Source organism: Trichomycterus rosablanca, chromosome 1 (genome assembly GCF_030014385.1).
Source record: "Trichomycterus rosablanca isolate fTriRos1 chromosome 1, fTriRos1.hap1, whole genome shotgun sequence".
Classification (NCBI taxonomy): domain Eukaryota; kingdom Metazoa; phylum Chordata; class Actinopteri; order Siluriformes; family Trichomycteridae; genus Trichomycterus; species Trichomycterus rosablanca.
This window is the reverse complement of record NC_085988.1, coordinates 39,046,250-39,073,084: the sequence shown is the minus strand read 5'-3', so window position 1 is coordinate 39,073,084 and position 26,835 is coordinate 39,046,250. Positions and strand designations below refer to the sequence as shown.

Below are 26,835 nucleotides of genomic sequence, written 5' to 3'. Positions count from 1 at the left end.
TAAGCAATCAAATCTAAATGTTTTTCCTTATTACGTCTGCAAGTCAGAATAGCCTAGAGTGGTAGGCAAGGATTAGTAACGTTTTGCTGGGACAACTGGCTTTTGGTGAGCCAGAAAGTGGTCTAGGCAAAAATCAGGAAACAACTCCTGGCTCACCAAGAGCAATAACAGGAAATTCTTTAAACATTTTAGTGGTTTTATTGGAGCCAGCAGCATCTGAAACACTAAAGCTGCTTACTGAACTGAACAGTACTTTGGTAGATGCCTGGACAGAATAACAGACAATGCAAAAGGACAAGCAGAGAGGTATGAGTGATAAGCTGACAAAATAAATGGAGTCCAGTCGAATAAAACTCATGTGAAAAACGTAGAACACAGCAGTGAAATAAGTGATTAAAACTGATCATGAGGCAAAATATTACATGATATTTAGGGCAAATGAAAGAACGTAATGATGTTGTAAGATAGCACGAAAGGTTGCCTACCTGAGGCCAGGGCAGCAGAGGGAAGAGGACCTGCCTCTCCACCACTCTTCTGGCTCATGGTGTGTTTGTCCTGTGTGGTGGGGGGAAGCTGAAGCTCTTTGGGGAGGAGGTCATACACTGACTCTAAAAAAAATACAGAGGGCAAGAAACTATAAGTAAGTACAACTAGAAAAGTTTTGCTTTGCTTTAAAATTGTAAAAAGGAATCGAGGTTGCAAACTGTAAAATTTTTGCATGATATAAATAAAACAAAGATGACACACGTCCATGCTGGGAGCATATTGCCACTGATTCTAACATTTATATCCATCACGTTACGTTGCAAAACCATTTTCTGCAGGCTGCATCACTGATTGCCAAACTTGATAAGAATATACAGTACACTATTGACTGACAGTATTACAGTTCGCTTACAAGCAGTTTTTGTATGTAGGTATTTCAGTTTAAAACTAGAATGGTTTTGCCAAAAAAAGGTCACACACAATATTTAGTTGGACCGCCTTTAGCTTTGATTACGGCACACATTCGCTGTGGCATCATTTCCACAAGCTTCTGCAACGTCACAACATTTATTTCTGTCCAGAGTTGCATTGATGTTTCCCCAAGATCTTGTATTGATGATGGGAGATTTGGACCACTGCGCAAAGTCTAATCCAGCACATCCCAAAGATTCTCAATGGGGTTCAGGTCTGGACTCTGGTGAAAATGATGTCTCATGCTCCCTGAAGCACTCTTTCACAATCTGAGCCAGATGAATCCTGGCATTGTCATCTTAGAATATGCCCGTGCCATCAGGGAAGAAAAAATCCATTGATGGAATAACCTGGTTGTTCAGTATATTCAGGTAGTCCTGATGCTGACCTCATTCTTTGGGCACATAACGTTGCTGAACCTAGACCTGACCAACTGCAGCAACCCCTAATCATAGCACTGCCCCCACAGGCTTGTACGGTAGGCACTAGGCATGATGGGTGCATCACTTCAGCCGCCTCTCTTCTTACCCTGATGCGCCCATCACTCTGGAACAGGGTAAATCTTAACTCATCAGACCACATGACCTTCTTCCATTGCTCCAGGGTCCAATCTTTATGCTCCCTAGCAAATTGAAGCTGTTTTTGCCGGTTAGCCTCACTGACAAGTGGTTTTCTTAAGGCTACACAGCTGTTTAGTCCCAATCCCTTGAGTTCCCTTCGCATTGTGTATGGAAATGTTCTTACTTTCATTATTAAACATACCCCTGAGTTCTACTGTAGGTTTTCTACCATTTGATTTCACCAAACGTTTAAGTGATAGCCGATCACGATCATTCAAGATTTTTTTCCGACCACATTCCTTCCTCGATGATGTTTTCCCACTGTCCTTCCACTTTTTAATAATGCGTTGGACAGTTCTTAACCCGATTTGCTGCTTGATGCATGCCAATAATTTGACCCTTTTGAAACAGATTAACATCTTTTCCACGACCACAGGATGTGTCTTTCGACATGGTTGTTTAACAAATGAGAAGCTACTCACTGCGTCAGTAAGGGTTAAATAACTTGTTGCCAGCTGAAACATAATCACCCATGCAGTAATTATCCAATGGGAGGCTCTTACCTATTTGCTTAGTTAAATCCAGGTGGTGACCTTTTTTTTGGCCAGGCAGTGTATATTGCAAACCCAGTGTCCACATTTCACAGCTCACTAGTTGCCACACTGTATTTTTCCCACAATGCTGGTTTTAATTTAAAGTGGAACACAACAGTTTAATCAACCACGCAGTAAATCTGCAGGTGCACAGATCAAGGTAGCGTAGCAGCAAGGCGAGTACCATCACCTCACTCCATGGGAAATGAAACAAAAAACACAAACCATGACAATGGCAGTAGGGCAAACCGAAAGTCATCCTGTTGTTGCTACTCCTATTGTATACAGTTACCATTACATAATTACTGTTCTGTTAAAGAATCCCATCACAGACTCACCCTCAGCAAACTTTTACTTTCTCGAGTACCCTTGTGTAACTGGAAATGAACAATAACACACTAGGTATGGCATGGACAATTCTGGATTTGGATGGGTACCGTATTGTATTTTAGGGTACCGTGCAATGAAATCTCTTCCTGGTTTATATTTAGCCACAATTTATTCTACACACTGTGCCTTGGACTTCATGGCTAGGTTTTTATCCTGACAATGTAGTTAAAGTGAGGCATTTGATTTTCCAAACTATTTTCATTCAATAAACATAGAAAAAGGTGAACTCTAATTGAGTCCTTAACACGACTCAAGGACAATTAAAGCAAACAGCATGCACCAGAACACAATTTGGCATGTAACACAAAAGAGTCTGAATACACTTGCAAATAAAAAATTTTAGTCTTTGATTATTAATACATTTTTGAAAAATTTAATCACAGAGGCAATCGGGTCATTAATTACCAACACCATAACGGGCAACTACTGGTTCAGGTTTGCCAGTTGAACAGGTTGAAATTGGCTGTAATTATGTTGTTATTTGGTAAAGTACAGTTTCAAAGCTTGTTTACAGTGAGTAAAAATGCACCTTAATCCATGGTGTGGAGAAATGCAATCTGGCAACACAGTCATCACTCTTCTCACCTATGTAATTAGTTCATTCTCACCTACGTAATTAGTTCATTTTAGAAAAAGTCTGCTTGGACCGTCTCATATTGCTTAAAGATTCAGGGAATCGGCAGAGATGTCCATGCAGAGCAAGGCCAGAAACCATTGTTGAATGTGTGTGACCTTTGAACGCTCAGACGACATAAGAAACTGTAATGCTAGTGTGATAAATATAACTTCATGGGCTTGGGAGTACTTCAAAAAATCTGTCACTGGGCCCATCCTCATCTCAGATGGACCAAAATACATGAGCTGTACTCAGAAGAGTCCACATTTCGTCTTGTTTTCTCTTAAAAAACTGGATGTTGAGTTTATAGTCCTAAAGACCAGAAAGAACCATTAACACTGTTGTCAGAGAAAGATGCAAATATCAACATCTGTTATGGTATAGGGGTACATCAGGGCACATGGCATGGGTAACTTGCATGTATATGATGGTATCACTGATGTGGAGACATATTTACATTTACATTTTCAGCATTTAGCAGACACCTTTATCCAAAGTGACTTACATTACAGTTACAGTATACAGTCTAAGCAATTGAGGGTTAAGGGCCTTGCTCAAGGGCCCAACAGCAGCAACCTGGCAGTAGTGGGGCTTGAACCAGCAACCCTCTGATCACTGGTCCAGTACCTTAACCACTAGGCTACAGCTGGCCCTGCATATACAGTTAAGGTCAAAATTATTAGCCCCCTAGGAACTTTTGAATATTTCCCTAAAATACTGCCCAATGTTTGCAATATTCATAACAGTAAATCATTCATCAATGATATGGCCCCATTTTGGTGCACTTTAGAATGTAAAATAAATATTCAAGATTTCTTTATAAAAAAATCTGATGAAAACTGAGATGGTCAAAAGTATTAGCCCCCATGTGATTTTGTGCTTTCAAAACAAATGAACTGGGTTTGAAACCACACCTGAGCAGTCAATTAGGTTTGAAAACACACCTGAGCAATCAATTAGCACTGAACCTTATTTAAGTGACTCCAAGAAGCAGAGTTAGTATCATTTGACTGCTTGAATGAAAGGGATACTCTAGGGTTGCTCAATAATCTTTCTAAGAAGCAATATCATCATGCCAAAAAGCAAAGAAATCAGTCTGGACCTCAGACAGAAGATAGTGGACCTTCATCTTCAGGGGGAAGGATATACTGCCATTTCCAAGCGTTTCATGGTTTCTAGAACAGCTGTGCGTTGCATCATCGCAAAGCACAAAGAAACAAAGTCTGTTAAAAATAAACCTGGCCGTGGTCGAAAATGCAAGATTTCCAAAACTTTGCAGCGAAAAATAATCAGAGATGTCAACAAGAATCCCCGGACCTCTGCAAAGATGATTGTTGCTGAGCTGGCCTCCTCTGGACTCCTCTGGACTTCACGCAAGACTGTTGTGAGGGCTCTTCATCGTGGTGGACTTCATGGTCATCGTCCAAGAAAAACCCCGTTGCTTTTACAGCGGCACACCAAAGCCCGACTGAACTTTGCCAGAGACAATATAAAACATAAGGGTGAGTTTTGGAAGTCTGTCCTTTGGTCTGATGAAACCAAACTTGAGCTGTTTGGGCATATGGATGCTGCTTTTGTTTGGCGTAGGAAGGGCGAGGCCTTCAACCCTAAAAATACTGTCCCCACAGTGAAGCATGCTGGTGGAAGCATAATGCTGTGGGGCTGTTTTGCTGCTTCAGGGACAGGAAACCTTGTTCGGGTGCATGGGACCATGAAAAAAGAGGATTATGTGGATATTTTGAAGAATAACATCAACACATCTGCTGCCAGTCTAGGGTTAGGTCGTCGCTGGGTCTTCCAACAAGACAATGACCCGAAACATACATCAAAGTTAGTCAAAAACTTTTTGAAATACACCAAAATCAAGGTTCTGGAGTGGCCCTCTCAGAGCCCTGATCTCAATCCTATTGAGAATCTGTGGAGGGAGCTCAAGGTTCGGGTCCATGCTCGGAGACCGAGCAATTTGCATGATCTTGAACAATTTGCCAAGGAAGAATGGGCTAAAATCCCTCAGGAGACATGTGCCAACTTAGTTAGAAACTACCAGAAGAGATTGTTGTCGGTTTTGGATCAGAAAGGCTACACTATTGACTATTAGTTGTCAGAGGGCTAATAATTTTGACCATTGCATTTTTTGCTTTTTTCTTGTTTCAGTTCAGCAAACCAATAAAAATGTTCATTTGACCTTATGCAGATGTTCTTGTGGACACACACAAACTATAAACACTTAAGGTTATGGCCCATGTCATTGAAAGAATAAGGGTTTTATTTGATTTCATAAGGGGGCCTAATAATTTTGACCTTAACTGTATATTGGGATTTTAGAGAAACATGCTGGCCTTAAGGCAACATGGTTAGCCCATGGTTATTTCAGCAAGGCACTGCCAGGCCTCATTCTGCACGTCTCAATTTTCAAACTAAGAAAAAGTGTCATTAATAGAAAAGGTAATGTAGCAATGGTTAACAAGCCTCTATCCTTGCTTTTCAGTTAGATCAAGATTCATAAGAATGAACAGATTAACACAGATTCTTGTTTTCTATAGGGTGGCATTTAAAAGCAGCATAATGAGGCAACAGCACAATGAAACTAGTAATTAGAAGGCTGCCGGTTAAATCCCCACATCTGACAAGTTGCCATTGTTGGACTCTTGAGCAAGGCCTTTTACCCTCAAATGCTTAGACTGCATTCATTGCAACTTAAAGTTGCTTTGGATAGAAGTGTCTGCTAAATGCTTTAAGTGTAAGTAAACAATAGCCTGTTGTAATACAGCTACATGTTTCTTTGATAGCACTACAAATTTAGTTCATAATAAAACTAAAAAGCCAATATGTGCTGAACAATTAGCCACAGTAGGTATGGTTTCTCAATTAGTAGTTCTGATGCTTTTGTTGACAATACAAAAAAGCACATTAGCATTTACAGTAACAAAATGCATCTGAGTGCGTCCACATATTGACATACCAGTTGCAAAAAAAGGCTATTTCTGGTCAAACTTGAACTAGCATTTAATTATATACTCTATGCTGTACACAGGTGAACATGCTGAAAGTGTAGTCAAGCGGGTTTGCATACCATGTGATCCACATTTCGTCCATTTTCACACTGTGTGTCCCTTGACTACGGAAAGACTAAGGAATCATTCAGTTCTGCAAGTATTACCTTTGGGGATTAAATCTGGTAAAAGACATTTGTAAAGAGACAAGAACAGGTCTTGGTGATGAAAAAGGAAACACTGCCAGGTAAATTACACACTACTACAAAGTCACACAGAATTCAAAAGAATTATACTGTTTACGGAAATCAGACATTACTATATTAGAGCAGAATTTGACAAGGCTCTCTAAACAGAAGGTTTTATGGAAGGTTTTGTTTTATTTATTTATTCTTTTTTTTGCAACTTTCCCCCCAATTTTCTCCCTAATCTTGTCATATCCTATCACCCTGATTGCATTACGCTTCCCCTCTACCGATACTACCCTCCACTGCTGACTGAGGAGAGCCGCAACTGACACACTCCCCCTCCGACACGTGTGCATTACTGACTCTTTTCACCTGCATGAGGTGAGTTCATATGTGGATCAGCTTTGTCTACGGAGAGCCACACCCTGATCAGCGCATTATTCCTCAACTCTGTGCAGGTGCCTTATTATTTTAATCACCTTGCATATGTACAGTGTATCACAAAAGTGAGTACACCCCTCACATTTCTGCAGATATTTAAGTATATCTTTTCATGGGACAACACTGACAAAATGACACTTTGACACAATGAAAAGTAGTCTGTGTGCAGCTTATATAACAGTGTAAATTTATTATTTCCTCAAAATAACTCAATATACAGCCATTAATGTATAAACCACCGGCAACAAAAGTGAGTACACCCCTTAGTGAAAGTTCCTGAAGTGTCAATATTTTGTGTGGCCACCATTATTTCCCAGAACTGCCTTAACTCTCCTGGGCATGGAGTTTACCAGAGCTTCACAGGTTGCCACTGGAATGCTTTTCCACTCCTCCATGACGACATCACGGAGCTGGCGGATATTCGAGACTTTGCGCTCCTCCACCTTCCGCTTGAGGATGCCCCAAAGATGTTCTATTGGGTTTAGGTCTGGAGACATGCTTGGCCAGTCCATCACCTTTACCCTCAGCCTCTTCAATAAAGCAGTGGTCGTCTTAGAGGTGTGTTTGGGGTCATTATCATGCTGGAACACTGCCCTGCGACCCAGTTTCCGGAGGGAGGGGATCATGCTCTGCTTCAGTATTTCACAGTACATATTGGAGTTCATGTGTCCCTCAATGAAATGTAACTCCCCAACACCTGCTGCACTCATGCAGCCCCAGACCATGGTATTCCCACCACCATGCTTGACTGTAGGCATGACACACTTATCTTTGTACTCCTCACCTGATTGCTGCCACACATGCTTGAGACCATCTGAACCAAACAAATTAATCTTGGTCTCATCAGACCATAGGACATGGTTCCAGTAATCCATGTCCTTTGTTGACATGTCTTCAGCAAACTGTTTGCGGGCTTTCTTGCGTAGAGACTTCAGAAGAGGCTTCCTTCTGGGGTGACAGCCATGCAGACCAATTTGATGTAGTGTGCGGCGTATGGTCTGAGCACTGACAGGCTGACCCCCCACCTTTTCAATCTCTGCAGCAATGCTGACAGCACTCCTGCGCCTATCTTTCAAAGACAGCAGTTGGATGTGACGCTGAGCACGTGCACTCAGCTTCTTTGGACGACCAACGCGAGGTCTGTTCTGAGTGGACCCTGCTCTTTTAAAACGCTGGATGATCTTGGCCACTGTGCTGCAGCTCAGTTTCAGGGTGTTGGCAATCTTCTTGTAGCCTTGGCCATCTTCATGTAGCGCAACAATTCGTCTTTTAAGATCCTCAGAGAGTTCTTTGCCATGAGGTGCCATGTTGGAACTTTCAGTGACCAGTATGAGAGTGTGAGAGCTGTACTACTAAATTGAACACACCTGCTCCCTATGCACACCTGAGACCTAGTAACACTAACGAGTCACATGACATTTTCGAGGGAAAATGACAAGCAGTGCTCAATTTGGACATTTAGGGGTGTAGTCTCTCAGGGGTGTACTCACTTTTGTTGCCGGTGGTTTAGACATTAATGGCTGTATATTGAGTTATTTTAAGGGAAGAATAAATTTACACTGTTATATAAGCTGCACACAGACTACTTTTCATTGTGTCAAAGTGTCATTTTGTCAGTGTTGTCCCATGAAAAGATATACTTAAATATCTGCAGAAATGTGAGGGGTGTACTCACTTTTGTGATACACTGTATATCAAATTGGCTTAGAATATAAAATGCAACTTTATTAAATGACTTACTACAGCCTGAAGAACATAAATACTAAACACTAGGGCTGGGTATCGCCACTAATTTCCTGGATCGATTCGATTCCGATTCACAAGGTCCCGATTCGATTCAATCTTCGATTTTTAATTCAATTTAGATTCAACACATTTAGGCATATTTGAGTTACATTAACAGGTGAGAAGTGATGAAAGGTTTAATGATACCACGTCCAAACATGCACATCAACAAGTAGCGAGAGATCAAAGTTTGTGCGCTGATTAAATAAATGAATCTGAGTGGATTTGGCAACACGAGCAGCATGGCTTGTTCTACAGTATAGTGAGTTGGAGGTTAATAAATATTTTGTTTTGTAGAGAATGATCAGGTCAGAAATACTGTAAAACTCCTGTGTGCTGATGTATTCTGATAGAACCTATATTACGCCCCTGTACCACCTGTTTACAACCTCTCCCCTGTGTTTCTCCTCGCTGTTTCTCACATTGATTGAGAGCCGAGTTTTGATCGCAGAGCGAACACCGAGTTCCTCCCGAATCCAGCACCGACCCGTCGCCGAGCGAAAATCAGTGCAAAAAGTTGTGTAGTGGTCTTAACTTGAGCTTCTGCCATGCTAAACTGATGTGCAGGTCAGATCTCGTTACATGAAAAAACACTGGCTGGTCACGCGAAATTAAAGGGGGTAACAGATTTCCGTGTGCACCGTAAAAAGGGGCGTATTTAAAAGATCGATCTCGCGTTTATATGAATCGATATCGGATCGTTCAAATAAAGATTTTATAAACCCACCCCTACTAAACACCACCCATTTAGAGTATGTAAATAGCAATGCAATTATAAATTTTTCATACAGCCATCCCTAATCTACTCAACAACAGTTTAAATAATATAATCAGTATCAGAGTCAAAACTGTGTTAAAAGCTGCATAGGTATTTATTGAAGTTAACGTTGATCCACTGACACATTTCAAGCTGTAAACAAAAATACATCATTCACATGGACCTAGGTCACAACATATTACTATTACATTTGGTTCAAGTAACTTGTGTGCAGACTGTAGACACAGGTATTGATTGAGACTACGTTGTCATGCTGGTATTATTAATGCCCTGATTTGAAAGGGAGGATCTGGGTGGACACCTAAAACACGCAATTTTTTGCAATTTTTTGCAATTTTTTGCAATTTTTTGCGCAAAATCAGCAGTAAAGAATAAAGTAACCAAACAATTATTTTTTTCACCCACAGGAGACATATCTTATTAGTCTAACTGACCACACACACACAGGTTTAATGTTATCCAGTTTAGTCTGAAAAAAACTTAAAAGAACAGTGAAAATAAACCGAAAGCAACAGCGTGTGTGTGTTTCTTTAAAAAAACGCTTTGTTCACAGTGTCGCTTTAAATGATTCTGATTCAGGAGTCGAATGTGACGCGTAAGTTTCTCTCTCCGTTTTTACTGTTATTAATTAAATGTTGTGGTTTTAAATAAACACCAGCTACTACAGAACATTTTGTGTGACTTTCTTACATTAAAAAGCTTCATTAAAAAGCTTAATTAAACCGCTATTACCACAGAGCGGTCACCGAGTCAGACTCGTTCCGTCTGTGGAGCTAAAAGTTCTGATTACCCTAAAAGTTCAGCAGATGATCCTGAACTAACGAATTTGGTAATGAATAAACTTTTGCCTCTGATTGGCTCTGTAACGTTTCTGTTCTCATTTACATCAAAAGCAAGAACCACTTACGAGTTACCAAACTGAACACGAGTTTGAATAACGTGCTGATAGAATCGGCTCAGATGTGACCGGGTTGTATTATCTTTTTAAAGTAAATATTTCAGTCAGCAAAATTACATCGTATGTATGATGCACAAAGTTAATGATGTTATTTTAGGTCGTGACGAGCTTTCATGATGGTTTCTGTATGATGGTTGATGAATGGTGATGTGATGGTTCGTGTTTTGTAGCGCAAAGTCTGGATCAATCCACTGAGCTGTTAAGCACTTCAAAATTGGTAAAACTGAATTAAAATATATAAATAAATCAAAAGCAACAGTAATGTATGAATATAAGCAGCAGGGGTTAATGGGTGTGGTTATTGTATGTGTGAGTTTAAGTCAATTATGCTTGGATAAATTGAAGATATAAGAAGAAAATGACAGCCAGCAAGATGGAACAATTAGAGAAACAATGAACAAGCCATTAAGAAGTTTACAGATCAAAACAGAATACTGAATGTTCTGGAGAAACACTCTGTGGTCATCAGAAGTCAGATTTGACTTGACAGCACTTGATACTAACAAATGTGTTTATAAAGCATGTCATTAAGTTAGCTTAAAGCTTACAGCAGATCAACACAAACACTGGCTATTTTCCTGCTGACCAAACTTCACAATGAACAATGACAATGTCCCTCTAAATTGGTGGGACTTGTTATTACTAACTTAATAACAAATTTCGCCCGCTGTGCCAGCTGCAATAATCTGTCTGCAGTGTTGCACGAGCGTGACTGTCATGTACCATAAACTCTGCCTCGAAACTAAACTTGTATGTGGTGTGATGATCGTTCCAAGGATGAACTTTCATTTTATTATTTGTTTGTTTATATTCTAATAGAACAACACATGGACTCATTTTCAGCATTATCAAATATTGAACTGGGGGGGGGGTGTTGATGCCCATTTATTTGAAACAAAATGGGCTGTATAAATGTGATTGTGATGTGTTGGACATAGACAATTGTCAATAATTATACAAATACAGTCTTGAATATTACACAACATAAATACTGTGTGCACTTTTTTGTTTTGAAGGTAACAATTAAAATGTGTTAAAAGTATTACAAGTATGTGCATTGCTAAAAGTTGGCATTCTGAGCTTGGTTTAAGTCTGATGGGGTTAGAGAGACTATATATACTGTATATATATATAATATTCCTTCTGTATGGTAGACAGGTGTGTAAAACTTAAATGGGGTTGAAATAGTATTGCAATATTGCAAGGTCCCTCTATGGCCTTGATGAGAAACGGCAGCGTTTAAGGGAAGCTGTCAGTGTCACACATTGGGTTTGAAGTGTTTAAAAACACAAACACACCGCCGCCGTCAGGCCATCACACACACCTACATAGCTAGCTAGCTAGCTAACTCACTCCACTGCTGACAGAGGCATGGGCTAAATATAACCATATCTATGCATTCCTAAACACTTTTATCATCCTAGGAAAAGGAAGTACTGTGTGACATGAAAAGCAAGAGCGGACTTACCTTTGGAGTAGAGAGATTTGGGTGAATTAGGGTCGGTATCCGTGCTGAGAAGAGATATAAAATCAGAGGGCATACTAACTTAGCTAGGTTAGCTCTATTTGCTCCTATCTTCAGCTCAATGTATCCCTCCCTCATGAGAGCAAGGCTAACGGGTTCTCCCACTCGCCAAACTCAATAAGCAATGACTGCTGCAGCTAAGCTACACACGTGAGCACACTTTTTATTTACAAATAGAGTTTCTATGTTCATTAGAAACGGGACTACACACATATGTATTTATTAGTTTCCAAACATGAAGCATTAGCGATTTCTCTTCACCCGTCTGACTAGCAGGCTAACCACAACAGTCATCCACCGTTTCTCTGTAGCCGACTCCGCCCCCTTTTCGCGCATGCGCAAACGACACACTCACTAGTGAGTCGAGTTGTTTAGTTCGGTACAGTGAGATGATTCGAATCTTTAACTTACCGATTCATTTAGCAAGTATAGGACAGTTATGATGAATAAACATCCGTTTCCAAACCATTTAAGTGTGTAATTAATAGAAATGGTGATGTAACAAAGTGATAAGCATGCTTCTGTCCCACCTCTTTTTAAGTGTTAAAGGCACAAATTCTAAATTAGTTTATAGTGAAAGTCAGTTCAGTAAAAATTTTGGAAATCATTTCTTTGAACTACAACCCCAAATTAGAAAAAGTTGGGACAGCAAGGAAAATGCAAATAATAAAAAACAGAATTTCTTACATTTCCTTTGAATTTACCACTTTGTAATGTTGCAATTCCTTTTCACCACACTTAAAAGACATTTTGGCACTGAAAAAAATACCAAGCAATTTAGTGTTTCAGCTTTTATTTTGTCCCATTCTTCCTGCAAACACGTCTTAAGATGTGTAACAGTATGGGGTCGTCGTCACATTTTTTGACACATTTCCCCATTTATTCTCTATTGGGGATGGCAGGCAGGCCAGTCCAGTAACTGTACCCTCTTCTTCCGCAGCCACACCTTTGTAATGTGTGCAGCATGTGGTTTTGCACTGTCTTGTTGATAAATGCATGGACGTCCCTGGAAAAGATGACGTCTTGAAGGCAGCATATGTTGCTCTAAGATCTTAGTGTACTTTTCTGCATGAATGCTGCCATCACAGAAGTTTAAATAACCTTTGCCAAGGGCACTGACACAGCCCCATACCATGACAGACCCTGGCTTTTGGACTTGTTGCTGATAACAGTCTGGATGGTCCTTTTCGCCTTTGGTCCGAAGCACAGCTTAAGCTTGCGCACTTGAACATGAAATATCTCGGGTTCAAACTGTCTGCAGTCAAATAAAAGTTGTATATAAAAGAGATTTTTATAGTATTTTATTTCATATATATATATATATATGACAGTTAGAATATCTTGAATACCCTAGACATAACCCACCACCTTAACGTAGCCAATAATATATAGCCCCAATTAACTCCATATAAAGTTCAGCTCTTCTAGTAGAATTTGGCTGTCATTTACTTAGTTGCATCTCACAGCAAAAGCCAAGATCCACAAAGAGCTTACAAAGAAAAAAAAACATGATCTCATTATTGAAAGGTATTAGTCAGGAGAAGGGTAGAAAAAATTCCAAGGCATTACATACATTGATCAGCCATAACATTAAAACTACCTCCTTGTTTCTCACTGTCCATTTTATCAGCTCCACCTACCATATAGAAGCAATTTGAAGTTCTACAATTACTGACTGTAGTCCATCTGTTTCTCTACATACCTTTATAGCCTGCTTTCACCCTGTTCTTCAATGGTCAGGACCCCCACAGGACCACCACAGTGCAGGTATTATTTAGGTGGTGGATCATTCTCAGCACTGTAGTGCTGGTATGAGTGGATTAGACACAGCAGAGCTGCTGGAGTTTTTAAATATCATGTACACTCACTGTCCACTTTATTAGACATTTCTACCTAGTTGGTTCACCTTGTAGATTTAAAGAGAGACGATCACTTATTTATTGCTGCTGTTTGAGTTGGTCATCTTCTAGACCTTCATGGGGCTGGATATTTTTGGTTGGTGGACTATTCTCAGTTCAGAAGTGACAGTGAGGTGTTTACAAACTCCAGCAGCATTGCTGTGTCTTATCCACTCATACCAGCACAACACACACTAACACACCACCACCATGTCAGTGTCACTGCAGTGCTGAGAATGATCCACCCAAATAATACCTGCTCTGTGGTGGTCCTGGGAGAGTCCTGACCATTGAAGAACAGCATGAAAGGGCGCTAACAATGTATGCAGAGAAGAAACAGATGGACTACAGTCAGTAATTGTGGAACTACAAAGTGCTTCTATATGGTGAGTGGAGCTGATAAAATGGACAGTGAGTGTAGAAACAAGGAGGTGGTTTTAATGTTATGGCTGATCGGTGTATATCATGTAATACAGTAAAGATGGTCATGGACATTACCAAGAACTGGACATTCCTCCAAATCTGATGAAAAGGCAAGATAAAAACTGCTCTGAGAGGCTGCCAAGAGGCCTATAGCAACATTTTGCAACATTGAGTAAACAAAATAAAAGACCGGATGTTATGTAATTTTCCTCTTCTTAATTTAGACACAACAGAGGTGTTACTTGTCGTACCCAAAGCCATGAGAGCTAAGTTGTCCAACCTGGTGCTAAACCTTAATGATTTCTCCTTAAAACCCAGCTCAGTTGTAAAACTCGGGTGTCACAATAGACTCAGACCACTTTTTAATTCACACATGTTACTAGAGTTGCTTTTTTATCTGTATAATATCTCTAAAATAGGAAATATACTTTGTTATTGGTGCTGAAAAACTCCATGCGTTTAAATCTTAGGTTAGATTATTGCAATGCTCTTCTCACTGGATGCTCTGGTAGATTCATAAACAAGCTCCAGTTGGTTCAAACTGCAGCAGCTTGAGTGCTAACTAGAACCAGAAAGTTTGATCATATTAGTCCTATTCTATCATCTCTGCACTAACTGCCAATTAAATTCCACATGAATTACAAAATACTGTTACTAACCTATAAAGTGCTTCATGGCCTGTCTTCACAGTATTTGAGTCAACTCATTGAGACAATGTCTTAAGACAAAGCGTAATACAAGCGTTATACAAATAAACTTGACTTTCACATCCACAGACATGCAACAATTTTAAAGACACTAGCCTCTATAAACCAATGTTTTTGTATTTGTGAGCAGCAAAACGTGGCATTAGGGTGTATTGAGGTTATGTCTATAACATGACTGGCAGAAGAAATATAATCCAGCCGAAGTGTGCATTTTCTAAGACAGTTATCACTTATGCTTAGCCCCACCCTAACAATCAGATATTCTTTTTACCCCAAATTATTTTTGTTTATTCTTGCCTCATTGTGGATTTTGTAAAATGTCTCCTTTGTTGGCATCATGTGTGGTGTAAAAGAGGATACAGATGGCGATGGTGAATTTGTATTTCTTTGTCATTGTACTATGCATGCTGCAATGACAAGGGAGCTATGGAAGTAACAGCTTGTACAAAGGGAAGAAATGGAGAGGGAGAAAGAGAGAGAGAGAGAGACCGATGGGGGAGACTACGCCTCACACCTCCCCTCCCATCTCCGGCTGCAGCGCCAGACAGCATTGCACCGGCTGCTGCTGTAGGCTGAATGGAGGCTCAGGCAGACTCCAGTGCTGCAGGTAAGGACATCCTTTTATGTATTAACATATTACCACATCCCAGAATGCATCTATACCGAAACAATTAATGAATGAAGATCTTTTTAGTTGAGATGCTGTTTTGTAAGCAGATTGTAAGGTGGGGGTGTTTTTTTTTACAAAGACAGTTATAATGAGACAGCATTCTGACTGCTGCTGTTCAGCAGCGCGCTCGGCTGGTGTTCGCATAAGATTTGAAAGACTAGAACTTAAATATTGACTGACATGGTAATTGTGAATACAGAGGTTTATTTAAAATCCATTATGTGCATGATTTAGGGTTTTCTATTGTTGGGTTGTTTGGGGTTTGCTTCATTGAATTTATCATTAAAATGGTTCTTTGGACCTGACATGAAATTCTATTTTTTTTTTCAAATGAGTATTATTATTTAGTGAAATTTAGATGTGGTGTAAAAATAACTAATGACTGATTCTGCTGCATCTGACTGGGTGTGGGTTGTGAAAGGGGGCTAATATATGATAATGAGAGATTTGGGGTAGGGAAAGGATGACCTGCATAATGCGGAGGAGAAAAGCAGGTCCTTGCACCAAAGTCTTTTTTTTTAAATATATATACTGTATATATCCTGCATATGCACTACCTGAAGTAACTCACGTGTATTATTCTGTTTGAAATATTTTCCTTTTACACTCAGTATTAGTTCAAATGAAACAGAACACCTGTAAGGTGCTGTAGCAGCTCTAGAAAATCAATACACAGTGGCAAACTACTTCACCTCTCTATGAAACAGAAGTATATCATGTTTCTCCATGTTGACAAGCAGCAGCATCTATTAAAGAAACTTGTAGGAATGTAGAACAGGACATTCCTGGCAATACACTCAGCTAGAGATGTACCAGTCTCATAGTGAGTCTAACAGGCCAGGGCCTGGATTTGACAAACAGTTAAGTGAAATGTAAACATACAATGATTGCCAAAAGACCACAAGTGAAAGGCTTATATTTTGCCTAAAATTTTAATTACAAATCTCAAATCTTGATGCTGACTGTAATGGATGTTCTTCCACAGTCACCTGACCTGAACCCCATTTACCATATACGTACTGTATAAATATAAATGGGGAACTTAAAGACAGAGTAAACAAGCATTCAGTAACACTACAAGACTATTATACTTTTTCATATTTTAAACTCTTGCAGGGTAACATATATTATCAGACTTACAGAAAAGAGGGGAACATGCAAATACTAAAGAAGAAATTCTAAAATTCATGTAAAAATATAATTTTTTTTACTCAAATGTTATTATGCCAATTGTATGATTTAAAAAACATTGCAATAATTCAGAAAAATAAAAATAGATGCATTTTGAGTAGTGGCCTCAGACTTTAGGCCCCTACTGTATTAATGATGTTTGCCAATGTTTTCTGTGGCTAAATGAAACACATACTCTTTTGTCCATGAAAAAATGTCCTCAATGTCCTCAGGTTTTTTATGTTTATTGGAAGCTTTTTTTTAAATAAACTAATTTAGTTTACCTTTGTGGCACAGCTTACTGGTGATTTTTCTGTGTTCATGTAAATAGGGCTATACAAAATAATGTTATAGATAGGTATCAGTGTCCACAGTCAAGCAAGTTTTACATAACAATTAGCTTAGAGGCTGTGGTGTAAGAAAAGAAGTCCCTGAGCCAAAATTGGCACCTTAAAGCAAACTAACATTTGTTGCTGATAACATAAGACACATTAACACAGGAGGAGGATTATTTAATGCAAGCCTTTAAAAACTTGCTTGACTGTATAAATGTCACCTTTGTATCAACATCATTAAATTAATTGCAGACCTGTTTTGATGGTTGTGAGATTATATCTGATCATCAGAACAAAATTACATTTACAGGAAAGTTTGGGTTTTCTTTTTAATGGGTGCATTTAAACAAGGGGGGAGAAAGATGTTACCAGCCACGGCCATAAACATGATGAAAATCACTACCTACAAATTAGTAGGCCAATGCCACAATGTTAAATGGCATAAAACTTTCTAAACCACAAATTAATGATCCATAGCACTGTGAATTAGTATCTTTCTTGTCCTGATTACTTCTTGTTTTGAAAGAAGCTTTTATATAAATAAAAAAAAGCTTTTACAAATTAAAGTTTTAATGTGACCTTGTCAAAATCAATTCAAAAACTCAAACTCTATTGAGATCTGTGTCAGGCCTATAAATGAGCATTCTTGAAAGCCCTTGACTAACTCAAAGCAATTTTGCAAACAGAGTGCATTTTTTATTAAATATCTTAAGGGGGCACCTCCCTTCTTTTTAAACATAGCCAAACATGTTAGGAAGAAGTTGGGACAGTAAGAAAAATGCAAATAAAATAAATAAAAAAGACCCCCCCCCCCCCCCCCCCTCCCCTCCAAAACAATAGTTTTAATTGCAGTGTTTCTTACTTTGACTTTAATGTCATTGCAGACAGTATGAACCCAAGATATTTCATGTTTTGTCTGCTCAATTTCATTTCCTTTTGTTAATATACATCCATTCCTGTATTTCAGGTCTGCAACACATTAAAACAATTGGGGCGGAGCATTTAGGGCTATTCGTGAGGTTAAAAAAAAAACTGAATAATGATGTGATTTTAAACAGGTCATGTCAACAGGTGATTGTGTATGAATTGGTACAAAAGCAGTAAAGATTAGCAAAAGATGGAGAAAGGTGTGAGAAGATTATAGAAATGATTAAAAAACAATGAATGACTGAAACTGGTCTAGTCATCTGATAACAATCTCACAAGCTAGACACAGAGCTGGACTGTATGACCGGGTTGCAGGAAAGAAGCTCCCTGTCCTTGTTAGTGTCATGTTTGCACTTAAGGAACAATGGGACATATAATTTTATGTCAAATATTGAACTACTAAACCTTCCAGCCCAACAACAACACATAGCTTTTAAAAAATACCGGTGGTGTAAGGATAGGAAGATAAATGTCCTTGCATTGCAAATTGACAGACAAATTTCAGACAAAAAACTGACAATTAAACGGGTATCTTCCTATATGTACTGCATTTTATGCTGTAAATGCATCCATAAATTCATAGAACCATTTAGATTAGGTTTCTTTTTGCAGAACCAAACAGACAGAAAGACTTACAAAAACTTCTCAAGTCCTCCAGCTCTGCCAGTCTCACTGCTGAGGTGTCCCACAATGCTTCAGGAGAGCAAGTCGGAACCCCCGGGCACCACTGCAGCCAGGTGCTGACTGCAGAGAGACGACGTAAGTGAAAACACTCAATGAAGGACAACGTAATCATTAATGAATAAATGTGATGAAATAGGAGCATAAAGTAAAGTTATACGTATATATTTGTGTTAATCGCATCAGTTCTGCCATATATGGTGAATGCCTTGTTAGAGATTGTTTTCTCTTCCAGTGACTGACTCTAAATTAAAGCTGTTTTGTAATGGTAGATCCAACAAGCTTATGGTCAGGTGTTCACATAATTTTGGCAATATAGTGTATGTTCTGGTACATTAATTTATAATTGTATTGATAATTTGTGATGCCTCGCTACTTTTGCAGAGGAGCAGGCCCATATCATGATGCTCCCTCACAGGATGAAGAATAACAGTCACATATTTCTACTCTAAATTGCAAATTAGTGTGTGATGCCTTGCAATAAACTTTTGCCAGTGTACACCACACTGCTACACCATATGGCCAAACGTTTGTGGACACATAACCATGATCTTGTTGAAAATCTGATTCAAATACCTTGGCCATTTATATATACTTAAATTTTTATATTTAAGATTTTTTGGCACCACTTAATATTAGGTACACCATGTAAAATATCTCCTAAAATAAAGTGTTTAGTGAGACTGCTTGGATATATAAACTCATATGTTTAATACAGAAAAACACAAGGCACAATAAAACTGGCTGGAGAAAATGACACAAAATTGAAAACAATGCCAGGACATAATTAATGGCCCCATTTGTTCAGTTTGAAACAAAGAACAAAATCAGACTAATATGTGATTAATTAGAAATTTCCCCACCTTGTCAGTGCTCACATGACTTTAATTAGTCTATGAATCGTCAGTTTGATGTTTAAACTGCCAGTTTTATTCCCTGTTCATTTGTTCATAATAGCAAAGACAAGAAAGCTGTCTGCAGTCCAGAAATAATTTTATTACCAAGCATAAGCAGTCTAAGAGGTACAAGACTATTTTCAATAACCTTTGCATCTTGGCTTCAACAGTTCAAAATGTTTTCAAGAACTTTGCCAAAACATTCAGAGAGAAGGTCACCCCTTCTGGGAAAATGTTCTATGGAGAGATGAAACTAGCATTATGTTTATAGACAAAATGAAGCCTATTACAACGCCCTACCTACAGTAAAACATGGTGGGGGATCCATAATGTTGTGTTGCTGCTTTCCTGCTTTTGGGATCAGAGGCCTCAAATGTCAGAGCATTTTTGAGTGAAATGTGCTTCCAAGTATAAGAAACCTAGGTGTGAGGTGACCAAAATGGGCCCTACAGCATGATAATGACCCAAAGCATACATCCAAAACTACATGAGAATGGTTTTGCCTTTTTGTACTAAACAATCAAAAGTGCCAATAATGTTCACCACAACTGTATAGCTTCCACTATGAGAAGTCTTTACACAAGGTTTTGGAGAGTGTCCTTGGGAATTTGCGGTCAAGTAGTTAAAAGAGCATTTGTGAGATCAGACACTGATGTGAGATGAGAAGGCCTGGCTGGCTATCAACATTTTAATTTAGCTTAAAGTACTTAGGTGGGTTGAGGTCAGGGCTGTGTGCAGGCCACTGGAGTTTCTTCACACCAATCCAACAAACCATGTTTTTTATGGGAAGCATTTTCATCACTGTTGCCACAGACTTTGTAGCATATTATTGATATAATTGATTTCTAGAATGTTATATACCTGATAGAAATGGGTATATGCATACGTACATTTTAGCCATATAGCATGAATCAAACTGATTATGAATTAATGGTGTTTTTCTTGATGTGATTAAAATTGGTGATCCAAAATGCCCTTAGCAGTTAACGGTTCCTTAATGTTCAGCGTTATGTACCTTCAATCCTCAGAGCCCCTGAGCAGTGTGTCCTCTCTGGAGGTACACTTCGATCTTCTGGACCTGACTGAGCTGACAGACATGTCTGATCAGGAGCTGGGAGAAGTGTTTGCTGACTCAGATGAAGAGAACCACAATGAATTGCCAGCAAGTGAGTAGCAATTTCTCTTCTCAGAAACTACTATTTTAAAAGGAGGATTTGCTGCTTAGTCATTTTCTAGAACTGTCTTAATGTTGCTCTCTTTTTAATTTGGATAAGCAAAGTAATTTATTTTACCTGCTTATATGATTGGATCACAAAGCTCATACTACACTGTTTGGTGCTTGGCAATGGTTTTAAGCATTGCAAATGCAAATCTTGTTGAATTTGTTTAGCTGCTGTGGGCAAGGCAGGAGAAGGCTTAGGGAAACAAGTGTGTATAGCTAGTTCTTTCATTGCTTATTTCTATACCTACGGTGTTTTCCCTCCCTAAAGTGTAAAGTGCACAAATGTGTACAGTCTGAATATTTCATTTCAGTTTTATAGCACTGTCAGAAGCACTAACTTGGACACTTTCTTTTCCTAATCAAAATAAAATTACTGTTGCTGTAGCTTCTTTATTTAATTTACAGGCTTTATGGCTTTCAGCTTTATCAATCTACACCAGCAGTTTAAAGCCCTTTATTATCAACTAGACTGCAAAAACAACCACCATCAAGTCCCACGTGCAGCCTACATGTTTAGCAGTTTTTATTATATAGTAATATAAGCCTAAGGTAAGGGCAATTATGAATAGCATTTGAGTGGTGGTACAGTTGTGAAACCCGGCCCGCACCAACCCTGAGCAGGATGTCGACTTTTTTTTTTCTTTTTCTCCAATTTTTTCCCCCAATTTTCTGCCCTAATGTAGTCATATCCAATTACCCTGATTGCGTTATGCTTGACCTCTACCGATACAACCCTCCACTGCTGACTGAGGAGCTTCACAACTGACACACGCCCCCTCCGACACGTGTGCAGTACGACTGCATCTTTTCTCCTGCACGAGGCGAGTTCATATGCGGATCAGCTTTGTGCACAGAGAGCCACACCCTGATCAGCATTATTCCCCAACTCTGCACAGGCGCCATCAATCAGCCAGCAGAGGTCGTAATTTCACCAGTTATGAGGAATCCGGTCCGGCTTATTCCACTCTGAACAGCACCAACAGCTAATCGTTGTTCATGTAGCTGCCCAGCCTGCCGGATGGCAGAGCTGAGATTCCATACAATGTATTTAAAATCCCAGCTCTGTTGTGCTTGCGTGTTTTACTGCTGTGCCATCTAAGCACCCAGGATATCGACTTTGATTTAAATCATTTTAATCGTCTTTCCTGTTGACTTGATGCCACCATATTTTGATGCAATACATAATTTTTTACAAACCATTTATCCTGATAAGGCAAACAATGGGGTTAAGAGGAGACACAGCCTGCACAGAGCAGTAATTCATTGTAAAACAACACACACTTACACATTTACCCATCAATTTAAACCAAATGGTAATTTAAAGTATCCAGTTAATCTTTTGCATGTTTTTGAGAGTTGAAACCAGAATACCCAAAGAAAACCCAAATGGACACATGCCCCACATTTAATAAACAAAAGCAGGGATAGATATAAGGTCCCCTGGGGCTATACACCACTTTCTGCTGCACCAATGTCTTGCCCATATTATTGAGCTGCCAAAAGAACTGCATTTAATAAACATGAACATAACTGCTAAAATTCAGAATTAAAAACTTATTTTGGTATCTGATTAATTATAAAAAAGATATATTCAGTATATAAATAATAATAATAATACCTGGCCGGCATGCCAATAATTAAACTGTTCTGTTATATAGTGTCTATGTTTTTAAATGTACCTTTTAAAACCTAAACACATTCCAGTTATGTTAGGACCCTTTCTAGTAAAAAAGCTTAGTAAAATTGCTTTTAGCATCCCTGCACCCAGGATGTGGAATTTACCCCAGCATATATCTGTGAGGCAACCACATTAGACATACATTAGAAGCAACAGGTCAATCCTGGCATTTAATTACTGATTGTGTATGTATCTTGGATGGCCGGAACCTTGCAATGGATGGAGTGTTTCCTGTTGGAACTGGACCCGCTGTGACCCTGGGGTTAATGAAAATGAAATTTTATGTAAACAAGAAAAAGTTAAACAGATACTAAGATAATTACAAGGGATCTTCAAAAAGTGTATTTGCACTTTATTTTTTCTATTTTGGCTGGAAATGGTGAGGGTGGGAGGAGTAGTAACTGGCTGTGTCTGAGAGACTGAGAGAGAGCTTATAGTCCGGATTTAGCGGATTTCCACTTTTTTAACCGCTCAAAGACGCTTTAAGGGGAAGAAGATTTACATGTGATGATGATGATGTGAAAGCATCTGGCTACGTGCTCAACCAAAAAAATTTTTTGCTGATGGCATTAAACAGTTGGTACGACGCTGGGAAAAATGCATCGGAGGTGAGTTAAAAAAAAATGCAGAAACTTTTTGAAGAACCCACGTACCTTATTATTTAACTCCCATGGAAATTATAAAACTGTATGAGGGTGTGAAAGAACACTAATCTTTTAATACTGCGGATTTCCAGGGCTTCAATTTAAGAACCAATGGAGGATTGATGGACTAGTACTTAACCATGATACCAATCAATAGTAATTTTACTTAAAGCATGAACAGATGCCCATTGAAGGTTTTTCTTTGGGTTTATTTATATTACAGATCATCACCAGCCTCCACTGCCACGTTTCCCTCATAGTGGTTATGTCCGATCTCCCTCCTGGAACCGAGGCTGCAAAGGGGAGCTGCAACCGAGAGACAGGAAACATCACAGTGACTCTGAGAACACAGAGCCATTACTGAAGATTGAACGTTCCCAATCCCAGCAGCCCTAAGCCACGACCAGCTACAGGGGCTCAGAAAGGACACTCTGTCCTGGTGTGGGGATGAAGATTCCTTCCCAAGGAAGTGATGAGGGATCTCACAAAGGACGCCGAGCCCCTGCTCACAATTTAATGTTTTGTATTGGCCTAAATACGGCAGATTGAGGACATAAAGAAAGTCACATTAGTGAAAGAAGAGTGGCCATTTTCCCTGTAACCAGCAATCAATGAGAGGTGTTTCGGCTATTTCCAGCATTACTGTATGAAGAACTGGCATGACTTCATGAAGCTTTCTGTTATATTCTGGGGAGAAACTGTGTTTTAACAGCCTGATGGACAGAGTAACATCAGCACAGTGCATTATAACAGTGTTGGATAAGACAGAGCTTACCCAGACACATTGATTAGTTCCCAAATGAATGCAACAAGTGTCAAAACAATTATTTTTTCATCCAATTACTTTCTTAATATTCCTAAGAGAAAAAAAAACAAGTGGTGCACTAAAGCAGTCTGAATTTAAAGTTCAAGAAAATATATGACAACATGCCATTCATATCTGTGCAAAATGTTTAACGTAAGCATTAATAAGAATAAAGTTCTTACAGGGTTAAATGTCAAGCATGTTTAACAGGGTATAATTATACATGAACAAACAAAACAGTCCAGCCAGTAAATATTAATAAAATATGACAATAAAGGACCTACAAATCATGTGTGGTTGTAATGTTATGAACAGTTTCACGTCAAATACAAGATTCAACTTTTATTTTATTTATTCACCAAACATGAACTTAAGACAGATGGTGTTCTCCTCTGCTGCTTCCTTTAGTTAACAGCATTTTGGTCAGTGCTTTTGTTGTAGTGGGCAAATTTATTTCATCGTTTGATTGTTTCACATCCTTCAGCATTGCAGGTTTTTTTCATGGTGGGATCTTTTCATGATGCCCACTTCTCTTCTTTATGAGTATCTGGATTTTCTCAATTCATAAACTATTGGTATTCTTCATTTTTTAAGATTCTCTAAAACTGGTTCTGAATAACACTTGATTTTAAACAGGTGATACCAACAGTGTGATTGTAATTAGGGATGTCCCGATCCGATCTCACAGATCGGGATCGGGGCCGATCAAGGCATTTTTAACTGATCGGAAATCGGCTTTACTAATGCCGATCATAACCCGATCTTTTGTTTTACGTCAGCATGTCCACTGTCCAACAGCGGTGTAATGTCTGCAATGCGAGCGTTTCACGAGGCGGTGGGAGCAGAGCCGCGTTCATTACTGTAGAATTTTACTGTTTATATGGTGTGTGAGTCGAGGATCACTCCGGTTTACAAAACAATAACTTTTAATCCGAGTATGAAAACTTCAGGACCATAACATACAGCTTTTACAAGTTTACGTGTTACAAGACTGAACGACATCTCAGTATCAAGCACTCTGATTGGCTTAGTTATGTAACCAAGCGTCGTAGTGATGCACTCGCTTAATAAATAAATAAATACACGGTATATTCACCAATTGTCGGGAGCAAAACACTTTATTAACTACATTAACTTCTTCTGTTACGAATAGCGGACAGCCAGAGCCGAGCACGCTATCCCATGCACTATGGAAGCCCCAAAGGGTCAAAACACACTCACTTTGCATAGACCCGTCCATCAAACCACTGTCACAATACAAGCACTTTAAGAACTGGCTTTCCTTCATAACAAAAGAGTGACTTTCCATTTTATTTTGGTATTCAGGTTTTACTGTAATGCTGTTAAGTAACTTATTTGTTTTTTTTAGGGCTGTCGAAGTTAACGCGATAATAACGCATTAACGCGATCTCAATTTAACGCGATTTTAAAAAATAGTGCCGTTAACGCAAATTGTATTTCATGTTGAGACTTGACTGGTAGAACAAACGATTTAATGTCGGACTTGCCACCGTTGTTTATTTGCGGTTTGTTAAAATAATATAACCCAGCGTGGTATTGTACCGAGTACCGAATACCGGACAGCTGAGTCAAGCACGCTAGTCCATGAACTATGGAAGCCCCAAAGGGTCAAAACACACTCACTTCGTGTAGAAACGTCCATACTACAGTATATATACAGTATGTATGTATTTGCATATGTGTACTTGAGTATGTGTGTATGTATTTGCATATGTGAATATGTATATGGGTATTTACATGTGTGAATATGTATGAATATGGGTATATATGTGCATGTACTGTATAAATGTGGCTATATTGGCCTAATTATGCAATATTGTCACATGTCACTTTACTATTTAATAATCTGATAGTTTAATTACTATTCAATTTTTACACTAGCAATATACTTTATGCATCATTACAGTTATTTATTTTATGTAAATAACAAGAAAGACTCGGTTCTATCTATCTATCTATATATCCATCTATCGATCTATCAAACCATTGTCACGATACAACCACAGAAAAGTCTGTTACAAAAACTCCCTTACAGTTTTCTCTTGTCCCAGCAGTTTTTAACATCAGTACATTTAGCATAAAATGTGTTCACCATTTTAATTGTAACATTTCACTTAAAAATCCTTCTTTTCTATAACATTTACACAGATTTTTTTTAATGCGATTAATCGCGATTAACTACATAAAATTCTGAGATTAATCGCGATTAAAAAATTTAATCGTTTGACAGCCCTAGTTTTTTTATATTCAAGTTAAGCTGCTACACCACTTGTGAGTGGAGATTTTTGTTCATTTTTAGTGTATCACTGCATTAAACAGAATTATGTTCTTTGAATATAAAGTTCAAAGTGAAACTGTAATTATCTCACTTCATTTTTACTACAATGCTGCACTAGGTTTGTTTACTTTTATTTTGTAAAAGAACATTAAGCAATAGCTTGGATGCAGGCAATTTTTTCCCTACAGCACTGCAGAGCTATACATTGGATTAATTTGAATAACTATAATGTACTTGAAGTGTGCACTGTGTAAACAGTGTTATCTAGTTCTTATCTAGACAATATCTAGAAAATACAAGTATCGGTTTGAGAATCGGTATCGGATCGGGATCAAAATTAAAGATCGGGAACAAAAAAACGTGATCGGGACATCCCTAATTGTAATCATGACCTGGTACAACAGCAGTATCCACGAAAGGCTGCGTATTTGAGGAGCAAAGTTGGATGGAGGATTTTTTGATGCAGTTTTAATGTCAAGTAAAATAAATAAATAACTACACTGAATCATTAACATTACATAAATTTGCTTTATGTTGCTTAGACCTCATGGACATTTTTGAATGTTGTGGACAGAATCGAGTCCATCATCAAAGAGAGTTTCCCCAGTAAACAGAGGATCAATCTGGTCTTGACCTACTGGTGCTGACACATTAAAACCATGGCTTAGTTTGTTTGACACACAGACATGCAAATGC

General features: G+C 38.7%; 2 protein-coding genes across 4 annotated transcripts in view; one reads left to right on the top strand and one right to left on the bottom strand.

The window, feature by feature from the left end:
* nfat5a (nuclear factor of activated T cells 5a) overlaps positions 1–18,561 on the bottom strand; it is a 28,360-nt gene extending 9,799 nt beyond the window's left edge. For 2 of the 3 annotated variants that reach the window (XM_062992741.1, XM_062992749.1), the window contains exons 1-2: positions 11,728–11,950; positions 486–608 (exon numbers count right to left, since the gene is read on the bottom strand). In XM_062992741.1, coding sequence (XP_062848811.1) covers positions 486–608; positions 11,728–11,800 — 196 coding nt within the window. In that variant the 5' untranslated portion in view covers positions 11,801–11,950. Of the gene's footprint in view, positions 1–485; positions 609–11,727; positions 11,951–18,550 lie in introns of those variants that run through there. The other variant, XM_062992758.1, reaches the window with a different exon arrangement.
* Positions 15,173–24,123, top strand: dbndd1 (dysbindin domain containing 1). The gene is made up of 4 exons (XM_062992770.1): positions 15,173–15,419; positions 18,527–18,673; positions 20,520–20,657; positions 23,259–24,123. The coding sequence occupies exons 1-4, from the start codon at positions 15,389–15,391 to the stop codon at positions 23,429–23,431; spliced, it is 489 nt and encodes a 162-aa protein (XP_062848840.1). The 5' UTR covers positions 15,173–15,388; the 3' UTR covers positions 23,432–24,123.
* Positions 24,124–26,835: the final 2,712 nt, after the last annotated feature.

Bases quoted from the DNA above. Each gene is read 5' to 3' on its own strand.
- dbndd1 (XM_062992770.1), top strand. From the start codon at position 15,389: ATGGAGGCTCAGGCAGACTCCAGTGCTGCAG. The intron at 18,674-20,519 runs GTAAGTGAAAAC...TTCAATCCTCAG, and splicing joins GCTGACTGCAGAGAGACGAC to AGCCCCTGAGCAGTGTGTCC. The intron at 20,658-23,258 runs GTGAGTAGCAAT...TTTATATTACAG, and splicing joins CCACAATGAATTGCCAGCAA to ATCATCACCAGCCTCCACTG.